Source organism: Bacillus rossius, chromosome 11, assembly GCF_032445375.1.
Source record: "Bacillus rossius redtenbacheri isolate Brsri chromosome 11, Brsri_v3, whole genome shotgun sequence".
Classification (NCBI taxonomy): Eukaryota; Metazoa; Arthropoda; class Insecta; order Phasmatodea; family Bacillidae; genus Bacillus; species Bacillus rossius.
This window is the reverse complement of record NC_086338.1, coordinates 41437928-41463422: the sequence shown is the minus strand read 5'-3', so window position 1 is coordinate 41463422 and position 25495 is coordinate 41437928. Positions and strand designations below refer to the sequence as shown.

General features: G+C 39.2%; 2 protein-coding genes across 3 annotated transcripts in view; one reads left to right on the top strand and one right to left on the bottom strand.

Annotated features, from left to right (window-relative positions):
- LOC134536865 (complexin) overlaps positions 1–25495 on the top strand; it is a 1123559-nt gene that overhangs the window by 900611 nt on the left and 197453 nt on the right. The gene's annotated exons all lie outside the window — the stretch shown is intronic.
- Positions 15921–19901, bottom strand: LOC134536525 (uncharacterized). The gene has a single exon (XM_063376256.1). It carries the CDS (start codon positions 19899–19901, stop codon positions 18195–18197), a length of 1707 nt encoding a protein of 568 aa, XP_063232326.1. The 3' UTR covers positions 15921–18194.

Sequence of the window (25495 nt, the reverse complement as noted above, 5' to 3'; positions counted from 1 at the left end):
TTTCGCTTTCGTCGTTTCATCCATTTACCTCCACTTCGCCACCTTTCTTTATTCCCCGGGAACAGCTGCATTATTTATCCGCCCCCCCCCCCCCCCCTCCGTTACGTGCCAGCTCTGCCAACTACCGTGATTTATTGTTTGCATGCCTCCCTCGCGATAATTTATTACGTTTCCACCGGCTATTCCTTCTACTTTCATACATTCTTCCAATGCGAGATCATCCAACCCCCTACCCCCCTTCCCTTAGCCCCCTCACAACCGATTTCACACCTCAACGAGTTCCAGACTCGAACACACACCCAATGGTGCGTGCCTGTTCTTGCGAAAAAGCAGTTTTTCTTCCCTCTTCGAGTCTTAACTGAAATATCCTTCTTTCTTTTTTTAATCCTAGCGTTTCATCATATTTCTTATTCATCCAAATTTTCAATTTCATTTCAAACCCGGTTTAGTTGTGTATACGACGGCTTCAAAAAGATTTAGTGACGAACGTATTCTTACATTTTTATCACTACCAACGAACACATTAAATGTTTTTTTTTTTTTTTTTTTTTTTTTTTTTTTTTTTTTTTTTTTTTTTAAGTTCTCACTGCCTTAAGCCAAGTTGTGTAAAACGAAGTCATTTAGCTAGAAATGTTTGGGGTTTAATATAACTATTTTTTTTTGTTATTTTGTTGTAAAAGCAAAGTTTATCCTAGTGTTTTAGAATATACTGGGAACATAAGAAAAATAATAGTGTATAAATTGTTCTTAATATTCTTACAGTCCGAAATCCAAAATGGCCACCGCGTAGATTTTATTCGCCTCAAAATTTACAGCTCAGATTTAGAATAAGGATTTTTTTTAAATATAATTTAATTATCCTACATAAACCTAAGTGTTAGTAGTAGTACTGTAATAGTACTGTAATGACATCATGGTGATTAAAATGTAGAAACCGGTCGGGAATAGAACCAGAAAACCGGTAATTAAATCAATTTATATGGTTTACAGAATATCGTAAGTTAAACGAAAAACTACAAAAAAAATGTGTTGATTATTTTATATAGCAAAAGCTAACGAAATATTACTTATAAATTATGAAAGTGCTTTTTGAAGTTATTTTATTTTTGCCACCGAATATTTTCTGTATTAAAATCAATAAAATCGTAAAACATAAATTTTTAATTATATTGGGGTGATTGATATTTCATTCGTATCAATGTCAAATTATTTATTTAAAAAAAAAGTTCTTCAATTTTGAAAGAGGTCGGGCATTTGGATCTAATACATATTGGATTTTTTTTTTGTTTCTAAGAACTTTGGGACTTATCTGATATATATATATATATATATATATATATATTCCAGCTTTATCGGGAGCGATAGCTATGTTATTAGCCTATACGCTTGACGCATCATTCGAATCAATCCGCGGATCCGTCGACGAAGCCGGCGAAAGAGGCGGAGGAAGAGAGCGGAACAGGGATGCGTGTAGAGAGAGAGATAGAGAGAGATAGATAGAGAGAGAGTGTATAAAAGCTTGTGTGCTCGCCCGACGGAAAGCGCAGGCTCGGAAATGCGCTAACCGCGTTTCCGGTTTTCGGGCGTCTCCGCGCGGGAAAGCGCGCGCGCGCGAGAACTCAATTCTCCGAGGGAAGAGAGCTGCTGCGAGGGAATAGCCCGAAGATATGGAGCGGTTTTGGTAGTGGGGAGGGGGGGGGTGTGGAAGGGTAAAAGTGCAGAGAAAACACGACCCCTCCCTTCCCGATGAAACACAGCCTGCGCGGGTCGTTCGTCCTGCGGCTGAAAGTAAGCTACGCCACGGAGGAGATGAAGAAGTGAGCATCTTTCGCCTTGAACCACTTGGTTCAAGGCAAGCCATATACATATATATACATATATATACATATATACGCATGGCTGCCACTCTCGGTAGAAGTGAAGCTTCACACATTAAGAGGGATCGGGCCTCGCCCATTTTGAAATTATTTCAAACGTTTTGACACCGCTTTGCAAACCAAGCTCGCGTGCCTGAATATATATATATATATATATATATATATATATATATATATATATATAGAGAGAGAGAGAGAGAGAGAGAGAGAGAGAAAACCCGAAGAACGGACAAAGAGAAATGTAAACTCAAACACACAAAAAACAACAAAATTAGCTTATGTTAAATGTTTATACAGCACAGATAATCCTGTACAAGGAATTTAGTGACAACGATATCGCAGTGCAGACGAACACAGTTGGCTAATATTGACGATACTGTTACAACAAAATAGTAAATACAGACAAACAATAACCAAGGAAAACACAGTGACAGAAAGAGATATCGAACGATGATACTGAAACAGACTATCTGGACTACACACCGACAATACTGCGACGCACATGCAAACCCATTGGTGGATTCAAACAGGTATTCTGGCAACACAACGACGACAGCATAGAAGAAACAGTTGCGACGTTTCGGGAACTGAGATCTGTTCCCGAATCGGGAACAAACAAGACTTATAGCGACACGGGCAATGGCAAGCGAGCACTTATCTGATTGGCTAATAACCTAAAAAATATAATTTAAGTCTAGCTGCGAAGGTTGTTGGTTTTGAATTTTTTTTCTGCGATAATACTAGTTTCTGTTTTAACTGAATTTATCAAAATATATTTTTAATCCAAAACTTTCCAGACTGATTACGGTTTGTTTGCTGACAACCCATTTAAATTACTTACTCTGTTGTAGACCTTGTGCTGTACAAAACTTTCTGAACGGTTATGTCAGACCGTTATGCTGTTTTACTATACATCTACTCAAGTACAATACCGCAAAACTGGGGGGGAAAAATACTATATTCGCCACGTAACGTAATATTTTATAAATAACAATGGATTCTTTTTCGCTAAATATGAAACTTGTTCCGAGGAACACCGTGTTATCAGGTCCACGATGGGAGACTACAAAGCAAAGACAAACAGCGAAGCTTAATCTCGCCCAAGTACGCGCATCCGTCGTGCAGCTCCGAACAATAGCTGTGGATGTTGTTCGCGCGCCCGAGTTTAAAAAAAAAAAACTGCCAGCGCGGCGCGAGAACAGCAGATAGCGGTAGGGAACAGCAAAACGCTAGACGCGCCCGCGAACAAATGAGTTCGGCTCCAACAATGCACACGGACCCTGGTCTCTTCTGGTCGCGGGGCCCCGTGCGCAGAACGCAGCTGTAAATTCCAATGACAGTTTCCCAGGCGCTAGCGAGCCGGGAGTTACCGGATATGCACAGAACTATAGCAGAACCCGGCGGACGTGTTATTTACCTCTCTGTATCTGAAATGGATGGTTTGTTATGTTATCTAGACTCCGTAAAGCTTTTCATTTGAAATGGTGTTCCATTTTAAACTCACTCACAGTTGGTTGTTATTGAATGCAAAGGACAATAAAAAATTTTTTACAGTATGGCGATTTTCATGGCGATCAGATGAACAGGATAGAAGTTGATGCGCTAAAGCACCATCTGGTGGCGATTTGTAGCAAAATGGATATCGTGAACATATATTTCGTGCTCAAATATCTAAGTAGGGCCTATTCCAATCTTCATGGAGATCGGTTGAACGGTGTGGAAGTTGATGCGCTGCAGCGCCATCTAGCGAGAGTTACAAAATGGATAGCATGAAAACCTTCTCCATGAACCTCCCCCCCCCCCCCCCCCTTCGATGTGCTAACTTGCATGGCGATCGGCCAAACGTTGTCGGCGTTTATCAACGTCATACATACATACCAATATTATATATACATACAGACACACACACACATATATATATGTGTGTGAATTCGACTGACAAATTTCCACTGCAGGTTCATAATAATTAAGTAGAAAATAAGTTAAAAAATATCTTTACAACTTATGGTCTAAATTACTTCCCGCGACTGGTGCACGCCTTTGACTTTCGAGTTGAAAAACAATTTTATTGTAAATAATATAGAAAGTGGGTATTTAAAATCCAGCAATGGGTGTCTGACTAATGTTTGATTGATTGAAGTTCTACAACCACCGCAAATTTAGTCACTGTAGCAAAATTTCTTGATTGAAATAGTTGGGGGTAGTAACACGTCACAAAAATGTGTTTAATATCAAGGTGTATTCCCCAATTATTTCAATGTAATAACACAGCGACAAAAATATTCTCGGTGGTTGAATAACTTCATTCAATTAATCATAATCCAGAGGTTCAGTGCCCAATCTTTAATATTTCCTATATTAACTAAATATATAAATATGAGTTAAATAAAATATATATATTTTCAAATAACGTTATAAAACAGACCGAAAAGTATGGGATAATTTCTCCTATCCCCGTACAGATTGTCCAAAAAATTATAATAGTTGGTTTGTAACACCTACGAATCAATTTTAAGATTTAAATCGAAAAACGTGGGACGCATGCAATCGATCACAGCAATGCGAACTATATGAAACACGTATACATTTGTTGCAATGACTCGCGCGCCACCTATTGTAAAAAGGTTCTACTACTTCGGAAAGCTTCGCGGGCGTGTGCACAACAATTCACCAAAGTTCCGTCGCAATCGGACGAATTTTTACAATCATTTGAGTATCCTCGGAAATTTACAGATACCTTCGTGAAATAAGGGTATAATTTTTTTACTTGACTTTGATCATGAGATATTACGGAACAAGCTTTTAAAAATTTGCTGAGCTACCAGCAAAAGATAATTAAGATTTATTTCAGTAACATCTTAACCCTGTTAACAGCCGTAATCCGGGGTGGTTTCTAAGAAGATCCGATCATCTTGAACTATGGAAAATGCTTGGTTTATTCCAGGTGAATTCTTCTTTGGGAAGTCTGTAAGACCACTGTATTGTCTGAACTGAGCGTCGGATCAGAAACCAGCCAGGTGCCACAATCCGGCCAGGCACCGCCCTATCGTCTGGAATGGATCTTAATACCGCCCACGAACGGCGGTTCTCCAGCCAACGGCCGCCTAAGTATCGCCAGAATTTCGGACGCGGTGAATGCTTCATCCGCGTGCCTCTCGGACGCGCCGGCCCCTCCGACGCGGAATCCAATAAGACCCGAGGACGCGCCGACATCGAATCATTCCCTCCGTCTTCCTTTCCCCATCCCCTTCCTCATCTTTCTTTTCACCTATTCCCCACCCACAAATTCTCCCCGGCCCTCAACTCCTTCTCCCATTAGCATCCGTGTCGCTCGCCTGGCCGCCTGCGTGCTTGAATCCCGGTCAGCGTCGCCTCTGGAATGTTCGTGTTGCTTCTGGAATGTCCGTGTCGCGTGCAGGAATCCATCCCCACCACTTGGAATATTCGCGGGAAGGGGGAGGAGGGGTGTAGCGTGTTAGACCGCACGGCCGCTGACAAACACACAGTTTAATTTTTTTTTTATTAAGCGAAACTTCTTTTGCCGAGGGAGCTACAAATTTTCGAACGTTACGAAAATTCCGATCGCGTGAGGGGAATAGTTAAGGCACGTGTTGTTGGGGGAACCGGTTTGAGGAGGAGAGTGCGTCAGCGGCGAAGCCGCTCCCAACGCATGCGCTGGCGGTCGAATGGGAAGTACGTAGCGTAGCATGCTATATGCCAGTTGTAACGGCCGGAAAGGGAGGCGTTAGTTAGGGGAGAGGTAGACACGACTCAACAGCGATACTACGGAATTCTTGTAACGCTGCTTGTGTTCGTCTACACCTCATTTTTCGTAACTGCTAACTATTCTCTGTTCTTATCTCTTGTTCATTAAAAAAAAATCCTGATGATTTATCTGTAAATATACCTAATAAGCAAGAAGTTTCATTTCTGCTACGCAGGTACCCCACACACACATTATTTTTTTAAACGAAACAGAACATTACCTGAAATTTTTTACATTTACATGAAAACAACTGTATCATTATAGTATGGTGTTCGCATTCACAATAATACTGGGATCGGATTCTTACCCGGGCATTTATAATTTGTGTTGTCCCAGTACCTCCAATAGTTAAAGTTATTTGTAAACCTTTCCCTGAATAGCTTTCCAGCATCAGCTGAGCACAAAATTAAGTCAAAATTTTGAATATTCATATATATTTTTCATGGTTTGAAAAAAATATATTGCTGTAATAAAACATTAATTAAAATTTTAATCCCTCTCCCTTCTTTGTAAGAAATACTAACAGTATTATCTCAAAAAACGTATTTCATATATGCAGAAAATAACCATAACCATGTATTGTACAAATTTACAATACATTTCTTGTAGTATTAAAAACTATTTCCTGGCAACTGGATTCCCAAGGAATCTTTGGAAAATTATATAAACATTTTTCCTGAGTGGTAAATTAAAAATAAAATGAATTTAGAGTTCTGCGCGCCTTGCCAAAATATACGTCATGGTGTAGAAAATAAAACATAACTTTTTTATATCGTTATTATATTTGTGAGTAAGGAAATATCTCGAGGAGAAAATTTTACGTTTGGAAATTTTCTGAAAAAATAAAAAATATTCTAGGGCCGCTACCACGGGTTGGTAGGCACAGCACGACAAGGGCGTAAATCTGTAGGATTTGTAGGATTTGCAAAAAGGGGGTTGGGGCGTAACTTCGCTAGGGGAGGGGCCCCGTGGAAATATGCAGAAGGGGAAGGAGTGATAGGCGATAGTTTTGCACGCTGGGGTTAACAGACACAAGTCATCTCTGGATAGACTGCTTGTATGTTGTACACTGTCCATGTTTTGGTGCTGTACGCATACGTAAATTTTCCGTGGAACGTAATTTTGACGTTTACGTTTGTCATGATTTTGCAAGCGCGTGCGGCCCCCCTCAGTAAAGGGCTGCTTGATTTCAAGGGTGGATCGCCCCCCCCCCCCCTGGCAACCCCCCCTACACCCACCCGAGATCTACGTCCATGCAGCACGGTGTAGAGCACAGAATCTCGCTACTGCGCAGCTTCGCCCGCGCTGTAGGCCTACGTGTTCGCTCTGTGGTTGTTGACGGTGCAATCAGGGACTGAAAACGGATGGCCCCCTCAGACGTCGGTGGCCACTTACGAGGCTCTTACCGTCGCGTCGGCTCGGCGCCAGAACAACAGAGGCGCTCGGGCTTTCCGCTTTACTTCGTTATCAAAGTCAATTAGAAGTGCAAAATTATTTTAAATCACACTTTCCGTCCCTCAAAATTTCTATAGGGTTCATAAAAAAAAATTAACCTGGAATAATATTGGTGGAACGCTGTTATTACTGGTCTCCGCTGAATAATACGATAATTTACACAGTCATCACTTTTACATTTCAAGTACAATACAAATTTATTTCAGTAAAAAAATAAGATGTATTTTTTTTTACCTTGACTAATGAACTAATGAACAAAAATTTTTTCGTAAATGTAAAATCAAAGATGTTTGTAAATGTGTACATCCACATGAAAATAAATGGTGTTTTGCAGTATAACTGGGTTCCGATTCTCACCCAGGCAATTTATGCTCTGTGTTGTCCCAGTACCTCCGTTAGTTAAAGTTATTTGTATGCCGTTACCTGAATAGTTTTCCAGTATTAACTGTGGACATTAGTAAGCATGATAAAACACAATAAAGGTCAGTTATTGAATTGCGATTAATTTTGCGTGGTTTTAAAATATAATATATTTATGCCTTGAGTGAAACAACAATAAAAATATATAATCATGCGCCAATTTTCGTAAGAATTAGATACTTAGTATTTTCTCGAAAACCGTATTGCATAAATTAAAAAATAATAACAGCAACCATGTGTTGTACAAAGTTACAATGTATTTCTTGGCAACTGGTTTTCAAAAGAACGTTTTTATCACCATCGTAACCTTGCAAGCACCACAGTGTAACAATTTAAAGTATAAGTGTGTTTCGAGTGAATATAAAGAGTTTCTTCATAGTCCCATATTGAGTGGTTTTTTCTTGCACTTTCTTTAAAAATGTTGTAGTTGTGACCAAATATCTTTTCACACGTAAAAACTAGTATTAAATGTCGAATCCGTTTTTTATATATTAACAGTGATAAATATATGTATGTTTAATTTAGATGTATTTAGGGAACGGAGTTTTTTTTTACTGGGAAATAACTACATACTTGAAAATAAAACCATAGAGCGAACAGCGATAATTTGTAGGTATTGCGTGTTCAGGCCATATTTAACTTGAACCCTATTAAACACTCTTAAATAATGATGATAATATTACCAAAACCCTTTAGCGTTTCTGTACCCAATGGCGCGACAGTAAGATCCTATTTTTTACCGTCCTAAGTAAAATAAATTTGAGCACGTATACGGGTTAAGGAAACAATAGAACGTAATGCCTGCTTTTGTTCCTCAGCTCGACTACGCCCAAAGTACGATTCGTGAGAATTAAGCTGTCTCTTCCGTGAGAGGTGACGCGGTAGACTGATTTGCATACAGATCTGCGACGCAGTAAGCCCGGATGATAACAGCAGTCGCGGGCAAGGAAGAAAGGCGACATAGAAGGAGGCGCAGGCAAGTCTTAGAGAAGTTTCACCCCGGGGCGTGAAGAATGTAAGAAAATTTAACTTCGCGTTAAGTTCTGCCAAAATCTTCCCCTCGTTTATCTGCTTGATTCCTTTCTTTTTTATTTTTCCCCAGACGTTCGTTTGTTTTCTTTCTTTCTCTCTCTCTCTCTCTCTCTCTCTCTCTCTCTCTCTTCCCGTGGAAAGGCTTCCTTAAGCCAGCTCTTCTTCCTCTTTATCTCGGCTCCTCTTAATGGTCTGGAATATTTGAGAAATGGAAGACCTAGTAGCCAAAATAATCTAATGAACTTCACGTTATTATCTTTAAGCGCAACTATCTCGAAAACCCTTCACAACCCCTTAGTAGCTGTCCTCATTTCTCCAACATCAAATACAATATAATCGTGTTAATTTTGTACACAACTTAGGCTATTTTCTGTACAATAAAATAATGTCAAAAATTTTAGTATTTTACAAAAAATAAATGGTACATGGTTGCAAAAACAATCACTTAATAAGGGGGAAAATCTTTAATAAATAAGGATATTACTACTCAACTTCTAAATAAATTTAAAACATACAAGGAAACATATTCTTGCGTAATTATACTGGGTAAACTATATTCAGTTGATTGTACTTAAACTCTATCTTTAAACGAAATTGCATTCATAAAATACAGGGAGGATAGGAAAATGTGGGTGTTTGGTGTTAGTATTAAAAAATATCACACAAGGTACGGCACATTAGATATATTTATTGTTACTGGCCGTTACAATTTTGAGTCTGGCCAACCCTGGTCTTTGTGAGCCTAATGAACTATATCAGCAACTGCCTGGAGCAGAAAACTGAATCTCAACAAGTCCTGGCACAATATGTGTATAAATATCGTACATTATTGTCTGTAATAACGTAACTGAATATGGTAATATCCTCTCCCCGCTATGATTTCCTACATTTTTATTGGCTTAATATATATTCCGTACTTTTTAAATTTCGTTTTGTTAGTTCTCCTTTTTTTTTTTTTTTGCAAAGAAAATCTTTTCGGCAGTCGGGTGGCACGTACATCAAAGGAAAATTGATAACGCCTCTCGCGTCTTCTTATTTTCCGAGCGAGGAAAGAAAAGATAGGAAACGCTTTTATGAAACTGTATTTTCTGGCTTGCGACCAGCGACTGAGAGCGCGCGTCGCCCGAAGAGAGAAATATTGCAAAGCACGGAGATCGCATCTATCGTATTATTTCCGCAGCGCCCTGGTCGAACTGCTCTTGTGTCGACACACAACAACAACAACAACAACACGAAAGGAGAACTTCCCTTGATGCAATTTTCTGTTTTCCGACCCATTGAATTTCATAGCTCTGGACAACATCCTGATCAAATTTCATGAAGAAAGCTTCCTTGATACCTCTGACTAAAAGTAAAATACATTCGAATTAATTTTTTTAGGATATATTGTTAGTGCATGGCATTCTGGCTATTATGAAATTTTTTTTAGATTATTTCTGAACTTGCAAATTAATTTTTCGTTTTTGACCGAGCTGTATGTTTCATAACCGGTTTGACGTAACTTTACGCTTCGTCATATCTGCATTTTAGTTTATCTCTCCGTGGAAAATACATTCTACTTCATAAATTATCTGGTTCCGTATTCAACCCATTTTCCGAACATTTTAATCTGTTTAAATCTCCTCCATTACTATGTTTATCAACATCGAATTACCTTAAACCATGTCCATTGGTATAATACATCTGTACTATGATCCACATCTTCAAAATTTGTTCTGCCTTTGACTGCTACATTTTCGTTTGCCAACCTTATGTAGTAACTAAATATTCTCCACGTTTTTAAATCGTAGTTACCATACCACCTTCACACAAGCTGCTTTCAGGATATATTTTTTATTTCTACATGAATTCTGTATTTATGGAAATAATCATCGTTAAAAATGTTATATCTCTCTGCAGTTATTTGGTTTCCAATATATATATATATATATATATATATATATATATATATGCTATGCTAATTTTTCTCATTATAACTGGTATAGTAATAATTCGTTAGGATAGCATAATCGTTAAAAATGTTATATATCTCTGCAGTTATTTGGTTTCTAATATATATATATATGCTATGCTATTTTTTCTCATTATAACTGGTATAGTAATAATTCGTTAGGATAGCACGTATACGCTATTTAGAATACGAACACATACCATCTCATCCATCTTAGCCGGACTGTATTCTTAGCCGAACGTCATAGAGGTCCAATGAGTGATCACTATTCGTTGGCTATCTCCCTTCGTAACTTCGTCTTGAAGTTAATGTCAAAATTTCTTGCATGCAGAAAATTATACGCCTGGCTTTGTCTTTAGTGCGTATCGAGCAGTCCCGACGTCGAAAACAGTAAAAAACCGAAAATAAAAGGGAAGGGGAGGGGGGGGAGGAGCATCGTCACGTGATCGCGATTGCTTTTTCTCATGCTTGAACCTCGCCAGAAAACCCTTTGCATGTAGCTTTTCCACGCGATGGCCGAAATGTTCGTGACCCGGAGGAGCAATTTGCCTCCGGTGCCCCTCCCCCCCCCCCCCCCCACACACACACCCACCCACCCCACCCCCGGCTCGCATGCCGACATGGCGGAAGGGAAAATCCCGAAGGGTGGAAAAAAAAAGAATAAAAAATAAATAAAAATGTTCCACGCGAACGGCCCGTTCGTGATAGGACGACGCGAAGAAGGAGATGTAGTGCTGGATCTTGTTTGCAGAACAAGTGGGGCACGGGGCCGCTAAGACGAACTGGTGTTATGTTACCGCCTTACAGTAGTTGTTCAGCCGTTGCTTCGCTGTTTCACCCGCCAGCTGTTCGACTTCGCGTAATTGTCTGCCTGCCGACCACGTGAAACCTGCATATAGTCTGCCTATACCAGCTGTTCAGTCCAGAGTACCGTTCGCCTACTGGCTATTCAAACCCGACTGCCGTCTGCATATCGGCTACCATCGAGCTATTGAGCGCTACATTGCAAATTATTTTTTTTTGTAAAACGGAAAAATAAATATTCATGTACAATTACAGATGTTTGCTAATTCGTACAATAACATGAAAACGGCTGTATCACTACAAAATTATTTGTGTAGTCACAGTATGTACCTCCAATAGTTAAAAGTTATTTGCGCACATTTCCCTAAATTGGTTTCTAGTATTAACTGCGCACATTAATAATAATGATAAAACCAAATAAAGTCCAACTGTTGAATATTCAATTTTTTCCCATGGTTTAATAAAATTATGCCTGAATGAAATATCAGTTAAAATATAAAATTATGCGCTAATAATTGTAAGACATAAGTATTATCTCGAAAAAATGTGTTCCCTGTATGCTAAAATAACCATAGCCATATGTTTTACAAAGGTACACTATATTTCTTATTTTCTAGAAAGAGGGATTTCCTAAATATATTTTAATTTATTGAAACTTTATTATTTCAAAAAATTTCGAGAAAAAAACTCATAGTCTCTACTGTATTAACAATTTTCTAGAATTATAAATTTAATTTTGTTACACAAATAATTACCAAAACTATACCTTTTTTATTAGTTATTTAGTAATATATTATTTGAGAATTTTAATAATTATTTAAATTTATATGTAGTATCTACGGCAAGTTTATAACCATGTCGTTTTATATCTACTGATGGTCTCTAACTTTTTTTGTGGGACCTGCACAAATTTCGGTTGAATCCAGTTACTTCGGTACCCGCTGGAGGGTGGGTCCGTGGTTTGACGAGCGAGCAGTCACGGCAACGTTATGCGTTATCAGCACGTTATCACCGCGTTATCACAGCTACCGTCCGCTCCAAAAGAATGAAATTTTTTTCCCTCCGTCGCACGCGCGTAGACACGGTCAAAGAGCGGGTGAGCTGACAGATGTGTCCAAAAATAATCATCAAAGCCATAAAATACAATCTGTTCTCTAGGAACCAAACCCTGGTAAGGGTGTGCTAGGTATTTTAATGTATTCCTTTCCTGTTTCCCACTATTATTAGCATTATGCCCTCTTACCTTACCGTTATTTAATTTCCTGGAGCATGTGAGGTTTATTTCTGTACGAATCTTCCGCCTATCATAAAATATGGTATGATTATATATTTTTTTTGCATACAACAACGAAATATACAGCGTGGGTCTGAATTCGACCGAAAGACTTCAGCTGCAGGTTCAACACTACAAAATATGTTGAAAACTTTTTCACGTTTTATGGTTTAAAGTGCTTTCAACAACATTTTTAATTGTAAATAATAGAAAACTGTTTTGTCTGCACAATGTTTAATTGAACGAAGTTCTTTGTTGTTATAGCAAAATTATTTTATTGGAATAATTAGAGGTTGTAACACGTCACAAAAATATGTTGAAAATAAAGGCATTATCTCTCTTAGTTGAGTTGCAAATGTCTGGTTGTTTTTTTTTTAGAACCACATTTCATTTTATATTAAATAGTCTTATTATTGCCATTTAAAGGCACTTGAGATGTTAAAATAATTTTCCGTATTTTCACAATATTTTACGTGTCGTGTTTATCTAAGTGAGTAAACGATAATATTTTATTGAAATGCGTAGCCCACTATCTAAAAGTTTATGCGCTCCGAGTCGATTCCCAATAGTTTGAATCTTGGATAATATAACGTACAGTGACATTTGCGACGTTAAAAAAAAAAATGAAGCATCAGACACGTGGAAACAGGGCGTCGATGAACAACGGGGGGGGGGGGGGGGTCAAGTTGTCCTTTGCTAAAGGCAGCTAGCTAGTTGTCCCTACCACGTGCGATGTTCGGTTTCCAGCGACAGCCCCATTCGACTGCGGAAACGGAGTAGGCCCGGGGAAGTTTACCGCCTGACGGATGGCGCCAGCGGCAGCAACTTCCCCCCCCCCCCCACCCTCCTCCTGACTCCATCCCTCCTCTTCCCCACCCGTTTTAAACGAGCTCGCTGAGGTCATCGACCCCCACGCGCCGCAAGCCCTCCTTGTTCGCCCCCCCCCCCCCCCCCCCAACTCAAACCCCAGCACCATCTCGGCCAACCAAGATTCCGCCCTTCCACGGCGCAGCCTTCGGCCTCTGGACTCCCTCCAGACCAGACCATAACTCAACCCCCGTCTCTGCCTCGGTTTGCCCTCCACCACGCCTGCGTGGGGGCCTCGGACGAGACCGGTAGCGCCCCACAGCACACTCTGGGCGTCTCAGGAACAAAATTCTCGCAGTTTGCAAATGTAGGCAGAGACTGGGAAGGAAAAAAAAAATAATAATTTCGCGCTTTCGATGACCTCCAGGAAACACCCCGCAACTACCTTTCATGCTTCGGGCAAATGCCACCTGCTCATTGGCTATTGACTCCGGAGACTTTTCAGCTGGGATGCTTGCGATTGTATACCTTTTTTTTAAGAAAGCCAAATTTTTTATTGGTTTATAAATTGTATTATTTTTGAAATAGAGATTTTTAACGTAAGTCAAACAAAAATCGTTAATTCAAAAATGGTTACAGCACTGTTTCAAGTTCTTAGTTCATGTAACGTTTGACATATATTGTTTTTATTTCAGTCTCTAAAAATTATTAAATTTATAAAAAGAAATTAGAAACAATAAAAATATAGTCGTTTTGTGAGTTAATTAAAAATCGTGAACGAAAAACAACGAAATGAGAGACTTAAAATGATTAAGTACACCACCCCGTTCAAGTCGCATGGTCGCACGTACTACCCGCCATCTTGAAGCGTCCTTTCCCGCGCCTTCCTTCCCCGGTAGAGCGTCGCAGTAATTGAATAAATTATCCTCGCAGCGCCCACTGAAAAGGTTTCTGAAGCCTTCGCTCTAGTTGTTGATGACGGAGGAAGGGAGGGGGGCGGCGGAGTTTCGGAAAACATCCCGCGCCCGGCAGGAGAATGGGGATGAAAGAAGGAGAAGGGAGGGAGGATGTTGGCGACCCTGGAAACAAATAAATACGCGACAACGGGCTGCTGAGCCGCGCTTCACAAAGGGATATTTAACCTCCCTTACGGCACCTTCTTCCACCCGACGAGCGTTAATTAAAAATAAAACACTGCTCCCTCAGACAAAAGGGATGATTTGCCGTAGGGGTAGGAAGAAAGGGTTTGAAAAAAAAAAATGGACACGGCAAATTAAGTGGAACAAAAGACCAATTTTTTTTTATCCTTCTTTCCGGCGAAGTGGTGACGAATTCGCCGTCGGAACCCAGCCGACGTCGCGAGCGGTCGTCTCGCTTAATGACGCGCCAGGCCTTTGTTGCGTAACGCTTAGTTTTCCTTCCGGTTTCCGGACGTGGTTGCTGACAGAGCGAATATGCGATCGGCACGCTGTTTAATTAAAACATTTTTGAAAGCCCTAACTGTTTGCTTCTTAAAAAAAAAATTTCTTTAATGTTTAACTTACATGTGGCAAGGTAAGTAAAGACAGAGAGGGATAATATTGAGCGCCCCACTCCTCACTCTCGGGCAAACTTTAGTGAGACGAAGTTTTAGCGCTGCATTTTTTGCGTTACATTGGAAACTACAAAGAGTTTTCTCTTTAAAAATGCAATTAAATTAGATTAAAGTTGTTGAAATTAGAATGGACGTGCCCAATGGTAGTAGTGTGTTTCGTGGCATGTGTTTAAAATATTTGTGTACCCTGCATATTTATTATCCTTCTAAGAGGTGTGATAAAAAAATTACCGCGAGTGAATTTTTATAGCAGATGATACCACTTGTATTCGAAGTAATAAGCGCGAGCGATAGCCTGATCCGTTGAGATAAGTGAGTGTCAAGTTCGAACAAGTTGTGACTTGTCTGTCGGCTTCCAGAGCCGAAAGAGTGAGGTCGTGTTTACCGTGTCTGTCGCGCATCATGGATGAAAGACCGGGGAATTTTTGCGTATTCGTCTGGCATCAAGGTAGAATTCAAATTCATAGGTGTGCTCAACCCACGTTTGCTTTCCTATTGCTTGATTTCTTAGCGGGAACATTTTTATCCTTGTTAATTGCCACTACCTGCTTTGCTTACTTCTGTCTTGGCTGGGCATCGTTGGCTCACGGTCGTAGAGGGGCGTGTCCAAATAACTGCGGTCCAATCACGGTGCGAGAGTGTGAAGGTATATTCTCTTGCGACTTAATAAAAGCGCGAAATTTCCATATCTCTAATCATGGATTTTGAATTTGGTTTGCTTTCTTAGTAAGTTAAAATAAAGTAATTTGATGTAGTCCCAAATTATGATTGGTCAAGAAAGACAATAAAAAGTAATAATAAACTTAAATTGTGACAGTGTTGAAACCACCGTAGAATTCCGCTGTAAAACTGTTGAAAGTGTTCCATTTTGAAGTCTTTTTTTTTCAGTCAAACGGCTCTGAATTGTACGATTTCAAAATTTGCCGTTAAGAGGTCTTATATTTATTTTTTTTAAAAAATATATGTAACTTGAAGATTGCGGGTGGACAAATATAGCTAGCTCTATGTGTTTGGTTATATGCACGGTACAAAGTCATTTCTAATGCTTCGTGCGAATAGCCTGTAGCTGTATCTTCGAAACTGCGCACGTGGTCAGAGTTCCAGAAAGGAAGAGAAAAAGGTTCATCCCTCCTGACCGTTACTTGGAAATACGAGAACGATAAGGAACGACTCTGATTTCCCCGCGGGGTAATGCTTAGTCCGTTTAAAAGGGGTTGGGGGGGGAGGGGGTTGATTTAGTAAGGCCTGGAGGAACAGCAGTGGCCAATATCTCCGAACAAGGCTGGCGCAGTGGCCGGGGATTTTGGCCGTTACCGAATGTACGTACGGATGATAACGGCCCGGGAGTGTTCGGAAGTTCGCTGTGGGATAAGTCAAATAAACATACAGATCCGGGCGTGCTTATCTGCGATGTTTGTCCACTCGGTTTCGTGAGGTTATACGCAAATCAGACCACGAAACCCGCACGTGTTTGACCCAACGTTTTATAGGGCATAAGACACTGTGTCCACTTTTGGGCGAAATGCATTCATTTTTTTTTTACCAATAACTTGACAAACTGTTTGGTGTTCTTTCTAGGTGGCACACAACACTAAAATCTTCGATATATAAATAAATCACACTTTTTTGGTATAAAAATGTTAAGTAAATAAGTGAAGTACTGTTTAAAATTATTTAAACTGCTTTCATTAAAAATACGGTTTCTGTGACATATTGTCTTATGCCTTGGGCAGGGAGTAACTGGGTGAAATGGGGGCTAATACTAGAGGGACAGAATTGTTGTTCCGGCCAGCCTGGAGGTTGCGTGAGGTTGAGATGATATGTGGTATGGAGCAGTGACGGATTGAATTGATTGGGGGAGGGGGGAGGACTGAGAATACCCACAGGCAATGGCAACGTCCGCCATGTGTCCCACTTGCGAAAATCCACGTTCGACCCCGCCGGGGTTCGTACCCGTGTCGCCTTGTTAGGAGGCGAATGTTCTAACCACTCGACCACCGCGCCTCTTCTAATTAATTTCATCACTAAGGAACACAATCCTCACAAATAAAGCCAGAGGTCTTAGAGAAAATTTGGATTTCATGTGAAAATTAATTGTATTCAAGGTTTTTTTTTGTAACTAAACATTCAATGCACTTAAAACATTTTAATTTCCATCGTGATTTTGATAAAATAACGTTCTGCAAACAGTTGACATAGGTGGATCCTTGCCCACTGGAAAATAATTATTTTTTTTTATCAGGAGAAATGTTAATTTTACACTCAGTAATATTAAATAATTGTTTTGTATTTATGTGAAGGCCGTATTAAAAACAATTCTAGGTAGGCTGTATTTTTGACTACAGCCGCCAGAGGTTATTTTCTTTTCTTCATGAATTTTCAATCGCAATGAATTTTGAGTGTTGTATATTAAATGAATAAAACAATTGAAAAAAAATTGATGTTGCTTTATTTTTCGACGTTAATTCTGGCCACGACAGAAAAATAGTGACACTAAAAATTGCGGCACCTAACTCGTCCCATAGTTCACAGCCACTGTATCAACTGACTTCATATCAGCATGAGAATACTTTAGCTCATCTAAAGTCATATCAATACCAGAATATTCAGAGATCACGTATGCGTCCATTATCAAAAAATGTTCTGCATTCCCCGTCGCTTCTCGCGAGGCAGACGGCTGAGGCTCGCACGAGCGCAAATTTCGCGCCTTGTTCGGGGGCTCGTTTTGCCCCACTGGCTCATTTCTCCCAGCTATGTTATGCCTCATTCGACATCTACGACGCTTCTCTCCTTTTTTTATTTCTTTCTCTCAGGAGATTTTGCTTATTTTCTGTTTTCGCCAACAACTTGTCATGTTGGCCCTGAAAAGGGCCGGTTGGTTGGCCCTTAAAAAGGGTTACGTTTTTAAGTAGTGTTGTGCTCCATTCCTAGGCCGGAAGATGCGTCGACTCGTCTACGTCCATGAATGGAGGATCTCATGTCTCCTGAACATCCATGGTAGGTGGCTCCCATGTCTCTTCTACATCCGTGGAGGGTAGCTCCCGTGTCTCTTCTACATCCATGGAAATAGGATACCATGATTTGTCCAAGTCCATGGTAGGTGGCTCCCATGGCCCGTCTACATCCATGGCAATATGTTCCGATAACTCGTCTAAGTCCATGGTAAGTGGTTCCCATGACTCGTCTACATCCAATGCGGTAGAATCCAATGACTGTTATTCATCCATGATAGGTGTCTCCAATGACTCATCTACATCCACGGCAGTAGAATCCAATGACAGTTTTTCATCCATGATAGGTGACTCCCATGACTCGTCTAAGTCCATGGCAGTAGGATACCATGATTCATCCAAGTCCATGGTCGATGGCTCTAATGACTCGTCTACATCCACGGCAGTAGAATCCAATGACTGTTCTTCATCCATGGTAGGTGTCTCCAAAGACTCATCTACATCCATGGCAGTATGATCCCATAACTCGTCTAAGTCCATGATATGTGGCTCCCATGACTTGTCTACATCAACGGCAGTAGAATCCAATGACAGTGTTTCATCCATGATAGGTGGCTCCCATGACTCTTCTAAGTCCATGGCAGTAGGATACCATGATTCGTCCAAGTCCATGGTCGATGGCTCTAATGACTCGTCTACATCCACGGCAGTAGAATCCCACGACTGTTCTTCATCCAAGATAGATGGCTCCCATGACTCGTCCACATCCACGGCAGTAGAATCCAATGACTGTTCTTCATCCATGGTAGGTGTCTCCAATGACTCATCTACATCCACGGCAGTATGAACCCATAACTCTTCTAAGTCCATGATAGGTGGCTTCCATGACTCGTCTACATCCACGGCAGTAGAATCCAATGACAGTTCTTCATCCATGATAGGTGGCTCCCATGACTCTTCTAAGTCCATGGCAGTAGGATACCATGATTCGTCCAGGTCCATGGTCGATGGCTCCAATGACTCGTCTACATCCACGGCAGTAGAATCCAATGACTGTTCTTCATCCAAGATAGATGGCTCCCATGACTCGTATTCATCCACGGCAGTAGAATCCAACGACTGTTCATCCATGGTAGTTGACTCCCATGACTCGTCCACTTCCACGTCAGTAGAATCCAATGACTGTTCTTCATCCATGGTAGGTGTCTCCAATGACTCATCTACATCCACGGCAGTAGAATCCAATGACAGTTCTTCATCCAAGATAGGTGTCTCCAATGACTCATCTACATCCACGGAAGTAGAATACAATGACTGTTTTTCATCCATGATAGGTGGCTCCCATGACTCGTCTAAGTCCATGGCAGTAGGATACCATGATTCGTCCAAGTCCATGGTCGATGGCTCTAATGACTCGTCTACATCCACGGCAGTAGAATCCAATGACTGTTCTTCATCCATGGTAGGTGTCTCCAAAGACTCATCTACATCCATGGCAGTATGATCCCATAACTCGTCTAAGTCCATGATAGGTGCCTCACATGACTCGTCTACATCAACGGCAGTAGAATCCAAATACTGTTCTTCATCCATGATAGGTGTCTCTAATGACTCGTCTACATCCACGGAAGTAGAATCCAATGACTGTTTTTCATCCCTGATAGGTGGCTCCCATGACTCGTCTAAGTCCATGGTAGTAGGATACCATGATTCGTCCAAGTCCATGGTCGTTGGCTCTAATGACTCGTCTACATCCACGGCAGTAGAATCCAATGACTGTTCTTCATCCATGGTAGGTGTCTCCAAAGACTCATCTACATCCATGGCAGTATGATCCCATAACTCGTCTAAGTCCATGATAGGTGGCTCCCATGACTCGTCTAAGTCCATGGCAAGAGGATGTTCAAGGATGTTGCTGAACTCCCTGTCTGGCCAGCTCTCATCTTCTAGCGCTTCCAGCTTACTCTTCATCTTCTCGTGCTGTTGGTTAGTCGTATTAACAATCACCCTGTGCTCCACCAAAGCTTCCTCGTCCTTATAAATCACTACTCGAACTTAACTCTCAAAAACACACGTAAACGATCCGAAGGCTCCTGTGCAATTAATTAGTTTTGATAGGTAACAGCTCACATTGTTGGGTGTTTACTACTGAACATTATTTTGTTTCTTCAACAAAAGAAACAAGCATATATTTTGTGAAACCAATATTAGTTCTCGCGGTCAAAGAGTACTAAAATAATAAATATATTATATAATGTTAAAATTTTCGTTGCATGTGCTAATTTTACTAGGTTCTTTGAATGATTATTGCATGGCGAAGATTGATTGAAATTTTTTTGTTCTAACCTCTATGATGGCAAAAGTACGTTTTGAAGTCATAATACTGTTTGAGTCTAAAAACTCACAGGAATTAATTATATGTAATTTGTACTCTAAAATTGTAATCATCGGTGTTTTTAACATTACACTGTTTTAAATAAAAATCGGTAGCTAACAAAATGAGCTTTAGTATATTTTTTGTAATAACAATAAACAATTTATGCACACACTTATTCAACAAGAGAAGTTTTCACTAATCAATTCAAAGGTCTTCACTGTATAAAATGTGGATTTCAAATTCAAAATAATTGTATTGGGGCATTTTCTTATTAACTAAACATTCAGTGTACTTAAAAGGTATTATTTTGAGAAAATAATGTACTGCAAACAGTTCACATATGTAGTTTTTTGCCCAGTATAAAATAATTTATTTTAATATCAAAGGAAAATTAATGTTACACCTTGCAATTTCAATAATTGTTTGCTTTTGTGTGAAGGCTGTGTTTAAAAAAAAAAACATCCGGGTAGGCCGTATTTAGACTACGGCCACAAGAAGTTTTTTTTCGTGAATTTCGATTGCAATGAATTTGATTGTTGTGTATTAATTTATAAAACAAAAAAAGAAAATCAATTTTTCTTTATTTTTCGACGTGAAATCTGGCCACGCTAGCAGAATTGCGACACTATAAATTGCGGCACCATACTTGGCACATCGTTCAGAACCACCGCCTCAACCTACTTCATATCAAAACCAGAATAATCAGAGAGCGTATCCACGTTCTTACCAAAAAGTTTTCTGCATTCCCCATCGCTTCTCTGGCTAGGGCTCTCTCCAGCGCAAATTTCGCGCCTCTTCTGGGGGCTCGTTTTGCCCCACCGGCTCATTTCTCTCGGCTACTTTTCGGCTCGTTAGATACCTGGGACACTTTTCTGCGTTTTTTTTTTTCATTAGATTTTGCTTATTTTCTGTCTTTTCTCCAACTTTTGGCAATTTTGCTATTCGTGGCTCCAGAACCAAAAATTAGTAACTTGATAGTTATTCCACTCAACTAGCACCACACATTGCTCAGTCACATCCTCGCCATCGCCATGTTGCGAGGAGGCTGAAACAAACCGCATGACTGGCAAGTGGAAGCATTTCAACGTAAATTAACCCCTAAAGTTATTGTCTCTACTCGCTATTTACTTGTTTGGTTACCTTTTTCATTAACACCGCGTGACTCTTCTGTGCAGTAGGCTCAACTGTCAACTGTCCGAGTAACCACATATCCAAATAGGTTTATGCAACCTGGATCTCACTTCGCGTTCCCAATTGCGATATATATATATATATATATATATATATATATATATATATATATATATATATATATATATATATATATATATATATATATATATATATATAGTAAATAGACCAGAAACATTCATGGGAAATTACAAATATTTCCGTGAAAACAACACTGAATCACTACAAAATAGTGTTCGCAATAATATTGGGTTTGGATTCTTACTCGGTAATTTATGCTTTACGCTGTCCAAGAAGTACCTCCGTCGGTTAAAATTATTTGTAAACCGTTCACTGAATAGCTTTCCAGCATTGACTGCGCACATTAATAAGCGTTATGAAACAAAACATAATCAAATAGTTGAATATTCAATTATCGTACGCTTGATCTGAAACATCAATTATTCCAATATCGTATATCTGCGCCAATTTTCGTTAAAAAAAATAACCTCAGTATCACCTCAAAAAACGTAATTCATAAGTGCAAAGATAACCATTGCCATGTGTAGTAAAGAGTTATAATATATTTCTTGTAGTGGTACAAACTATTTCTTGGCAGTTGATATCAAAAGGAACTTTCGTAAAAGTACAGAAATTTATTTTTTCTATGTGGTTTCGGAAAGGAAGGCCATCCCCCTAAATTCTACTCGGTATGTCCAACCTGAGTCCGTGACTGGCCTGCCGTATTTCGAATGCAGATAAGTCCTTTTGCTATAATAACCATGGTGGACATATAAAAGGTCCTGACCACATAAATAGAAATATGTCAAAGTGTCCAGATTTTTTATTTCTTTGTTTGGTAGCCTTTAGAATTTTATTGATAGGCATCCTCTTTTAAAATAATTAACATTACTTTTCTTTTAAATAATCAATAATAAACAATCCCACAATAGTTTTTAACGCATTAATGAATTTATTAATGTATCGATAGTTATGTAACGAACTTCAGAAAAGATAAGTAAAGCAATCAATTTTTCAGAGTATAACTCTTTCAATTCTAGTATCGTGAGAAATAAACTTACTACTCTAATAACAGTAAAACGGCTCACCAAAAGACTTTGTTAAAAAGTGATGTCTAAATTTATAGACAGTAAAATCTAATAAGATAAATTATACATGTCTCAACCCTCTTTGGGCTTTACATAATAGATTTAAAGAAATAAATTGTTAAATCCAAGACCGCAATCCTTTTCAGGAAACAAAAAAATATACAACACATCGTATAAGGTATAAGGTATAAGGTATAAGGTATAAGCAGTTAACGTGTTTTGCTCAGGAAAGACACCAAAGACGTCTCAGTTGGCGCGCAGTTCAAACACGCGCTCCCTCGCGCTAGTGTAAGTCCTGTCGAGCTGAATTCCCCATGAAGGAGTCTACCATTGCTTCAACATAGGCGTATATACAGTAAGCATATGCAACAACTCAGATCTCCATTTACTGGTACCTCACTTCTTCGTTTAAAAATTCACCGTAAAAATAATTATATTTAGTTACTCGAAAATGAATGCCAAACAATGTACGAAATAATTCGTATTGAAAAGATAAATACCGTAGGTACATACGGAAAATTGTTCTGGTATAAACATCTATATGACATTTTTTTTAGATTGTGGTTGCATTTATATCATCGAATCGTTAAAATTTTCGAGATAACTGCCCAATAGCGATCCTGCTCTAATTATTTTTTAAGTTTAGATTTATCGCCTTCTGTCGTGAACCTGAATGAAATATTTTTTTTTTGTGTAACTATGATGTTAATAAATAGATTTATAAACAGTCTGGAAATACTGTTAGATATGTTTACAAAATTGACACTGCGTGAAAATCTGTAAAAACGCCTTACTTGCACATAAAAAATTTTAAAAGAGCATTTACGTTTATTGGCGTTTTGGCCCTGAAAATGGCCGTTTCTGGGCCCTGAAAAGGGCCGTTTCTGAGCCCTAAAAAGTGCCGTTTTGTGGGCCTTGAAAAAGGCCTTTGAGTTACTTGTCATGTTGGCCCTGAAAAGGGCCGGTCAGTTGGCCCTTAAAAAGGGCTTAAGGTGTTAAGTAGTGGTTTGCTCCATTCCTATGCCGGAAGATGCGTCGACTCGTATTCGTTCATGGCAGGAGGATCTCGTGTCTCCTCTACATCCATGGTAGGTGGCTCCCATGTCTCCTCTACATCCATGGTAGGTGGCACCCATGACTCTTCTACATCCATGGTTGCTGGCTCCCATGTCTCTTCTACATCCATGGGAGTATGATCAAATGAATGTTCTTCATCCATGATAGGTGGCGCCCATGACTCGTCTAAGTCCATGGCAAGAGGATGTTCAAGGATGTTGCTGAACTCCCTGTCTGGCCAGCTCTCATCTTCTAGCGCTTCCAGCTTACGCTTCATCTTCTCGTGCTGTTGGTTACTCGTATTAACAATCACCCTGTGCTCCACCAAAGCTTCCTCGTCCTTATAAATCACGACTCGAACTTAACTCTCAAAAACACACGTAAACGATCCGAAGTTTCCTGTGCAATTAATTAGTTTTGATAGGTAACAGCTCACATTGTTGGGTGTTTGCTACTGAACTTTCTTTTGTTTCTTCAACAACAGAAACAAGCATATGTTTTGTGAAATCAATTTTAGTTTTCTCGGACGAAGAGAACTCAAAACAATAACAATCAGAATCTTATAAAATGTTAAAATTTTTGCTGCATGTACTAATTTTACTAGGTTCGGTAATGGTTCTTGAATGGCGAATATTGATTGAAATTTATTTTGTACATACCCAATTGATAGCCGAAAGTACTTTTTAAAGTCATTTTACTGTTTGTTTTTGTTAAAAACACACAATGATTAATTGTATGAAGGTTGTACTCTAAAATTTTAAACATTTGTGTTTTTAACAATACATTTTTTTGTATAAAAATCGCTAGCTGACAAAAGAGCTTAAGTATATTTTATAATTACTATAAACCATTTATGCACAGACTTATTCATCAAGAGCAATTTTCCGCTTTTCCACACAAACATATTTACTCATAGATTTTCGAATTAAACTGATTTTTACCAGGTGCTTCTGATGAACGAATATTCATAACACTAATGCAGTCGTCACGGCCCTGAAGGAAAATAAATGTAAGATCTGAACTGCCAAGACTATCAATGAATTTATCTCAGTTCATTCAGATGCTCAGTATCTTTTAAATAATAAACCTTCTTCCCTTTTAACACACATGTTTGGTTATTATCTTCCTCAAGTCTTGGGCAACTGTGATAGACGTAACGGCATTTAAAATTTAGGCCTATAAAAACGAATTTTCAACGAAAATTATAGAACGGGCCTACTACAGTAGTACGAATAAACGGATGATCCGCACAAACTGTATTTAAGAAATATCTATCCCATTAACTTGCGAAACATGTATCTAGCGTAAAATAAAACTTTTTTTCGTTAGCTCTTTCTTTAAAGCGCGTAGCATTTGTACCCAACGCATTGAATGCTTTATACAGATATTATGACACGGGAAATTTGTTCGCGTGTGGAAAAGCAACAATGGCAGAATGTAAAAAAAAAATCAAAAACTTAATTAAAACATCTTTAAGTCGTTCCTGCAGTCATCTTGAGTTGATATGGAACCTTATGGCTTTTATGTGAAACGTCCCGCGAACCGGAATGTTAAGTAAACCCCGAATTGTAATATTGGCTCTACGTCTGCTAGCGAAACCTTGGGGGCAAACATTAATTAATGCCTTTTATTTACGTTGAGTGCTAAAGTGAGTGCTGAGTTGGGCTAGACAAATGTTTGACGGGAACCGCTAAGTAATTAGGTTTAAATTTTTCTCCTTACTGATGGTAAAGCACATTTAAGTACTATCCTAGCGTACAGAGCATTAAGTGCGCGTTTATTTTAAATTAAAAAAGATGTTTAATCAATCAATGAATAATACCTACATATGTTTTTTTTGTTCCAATTAAAAC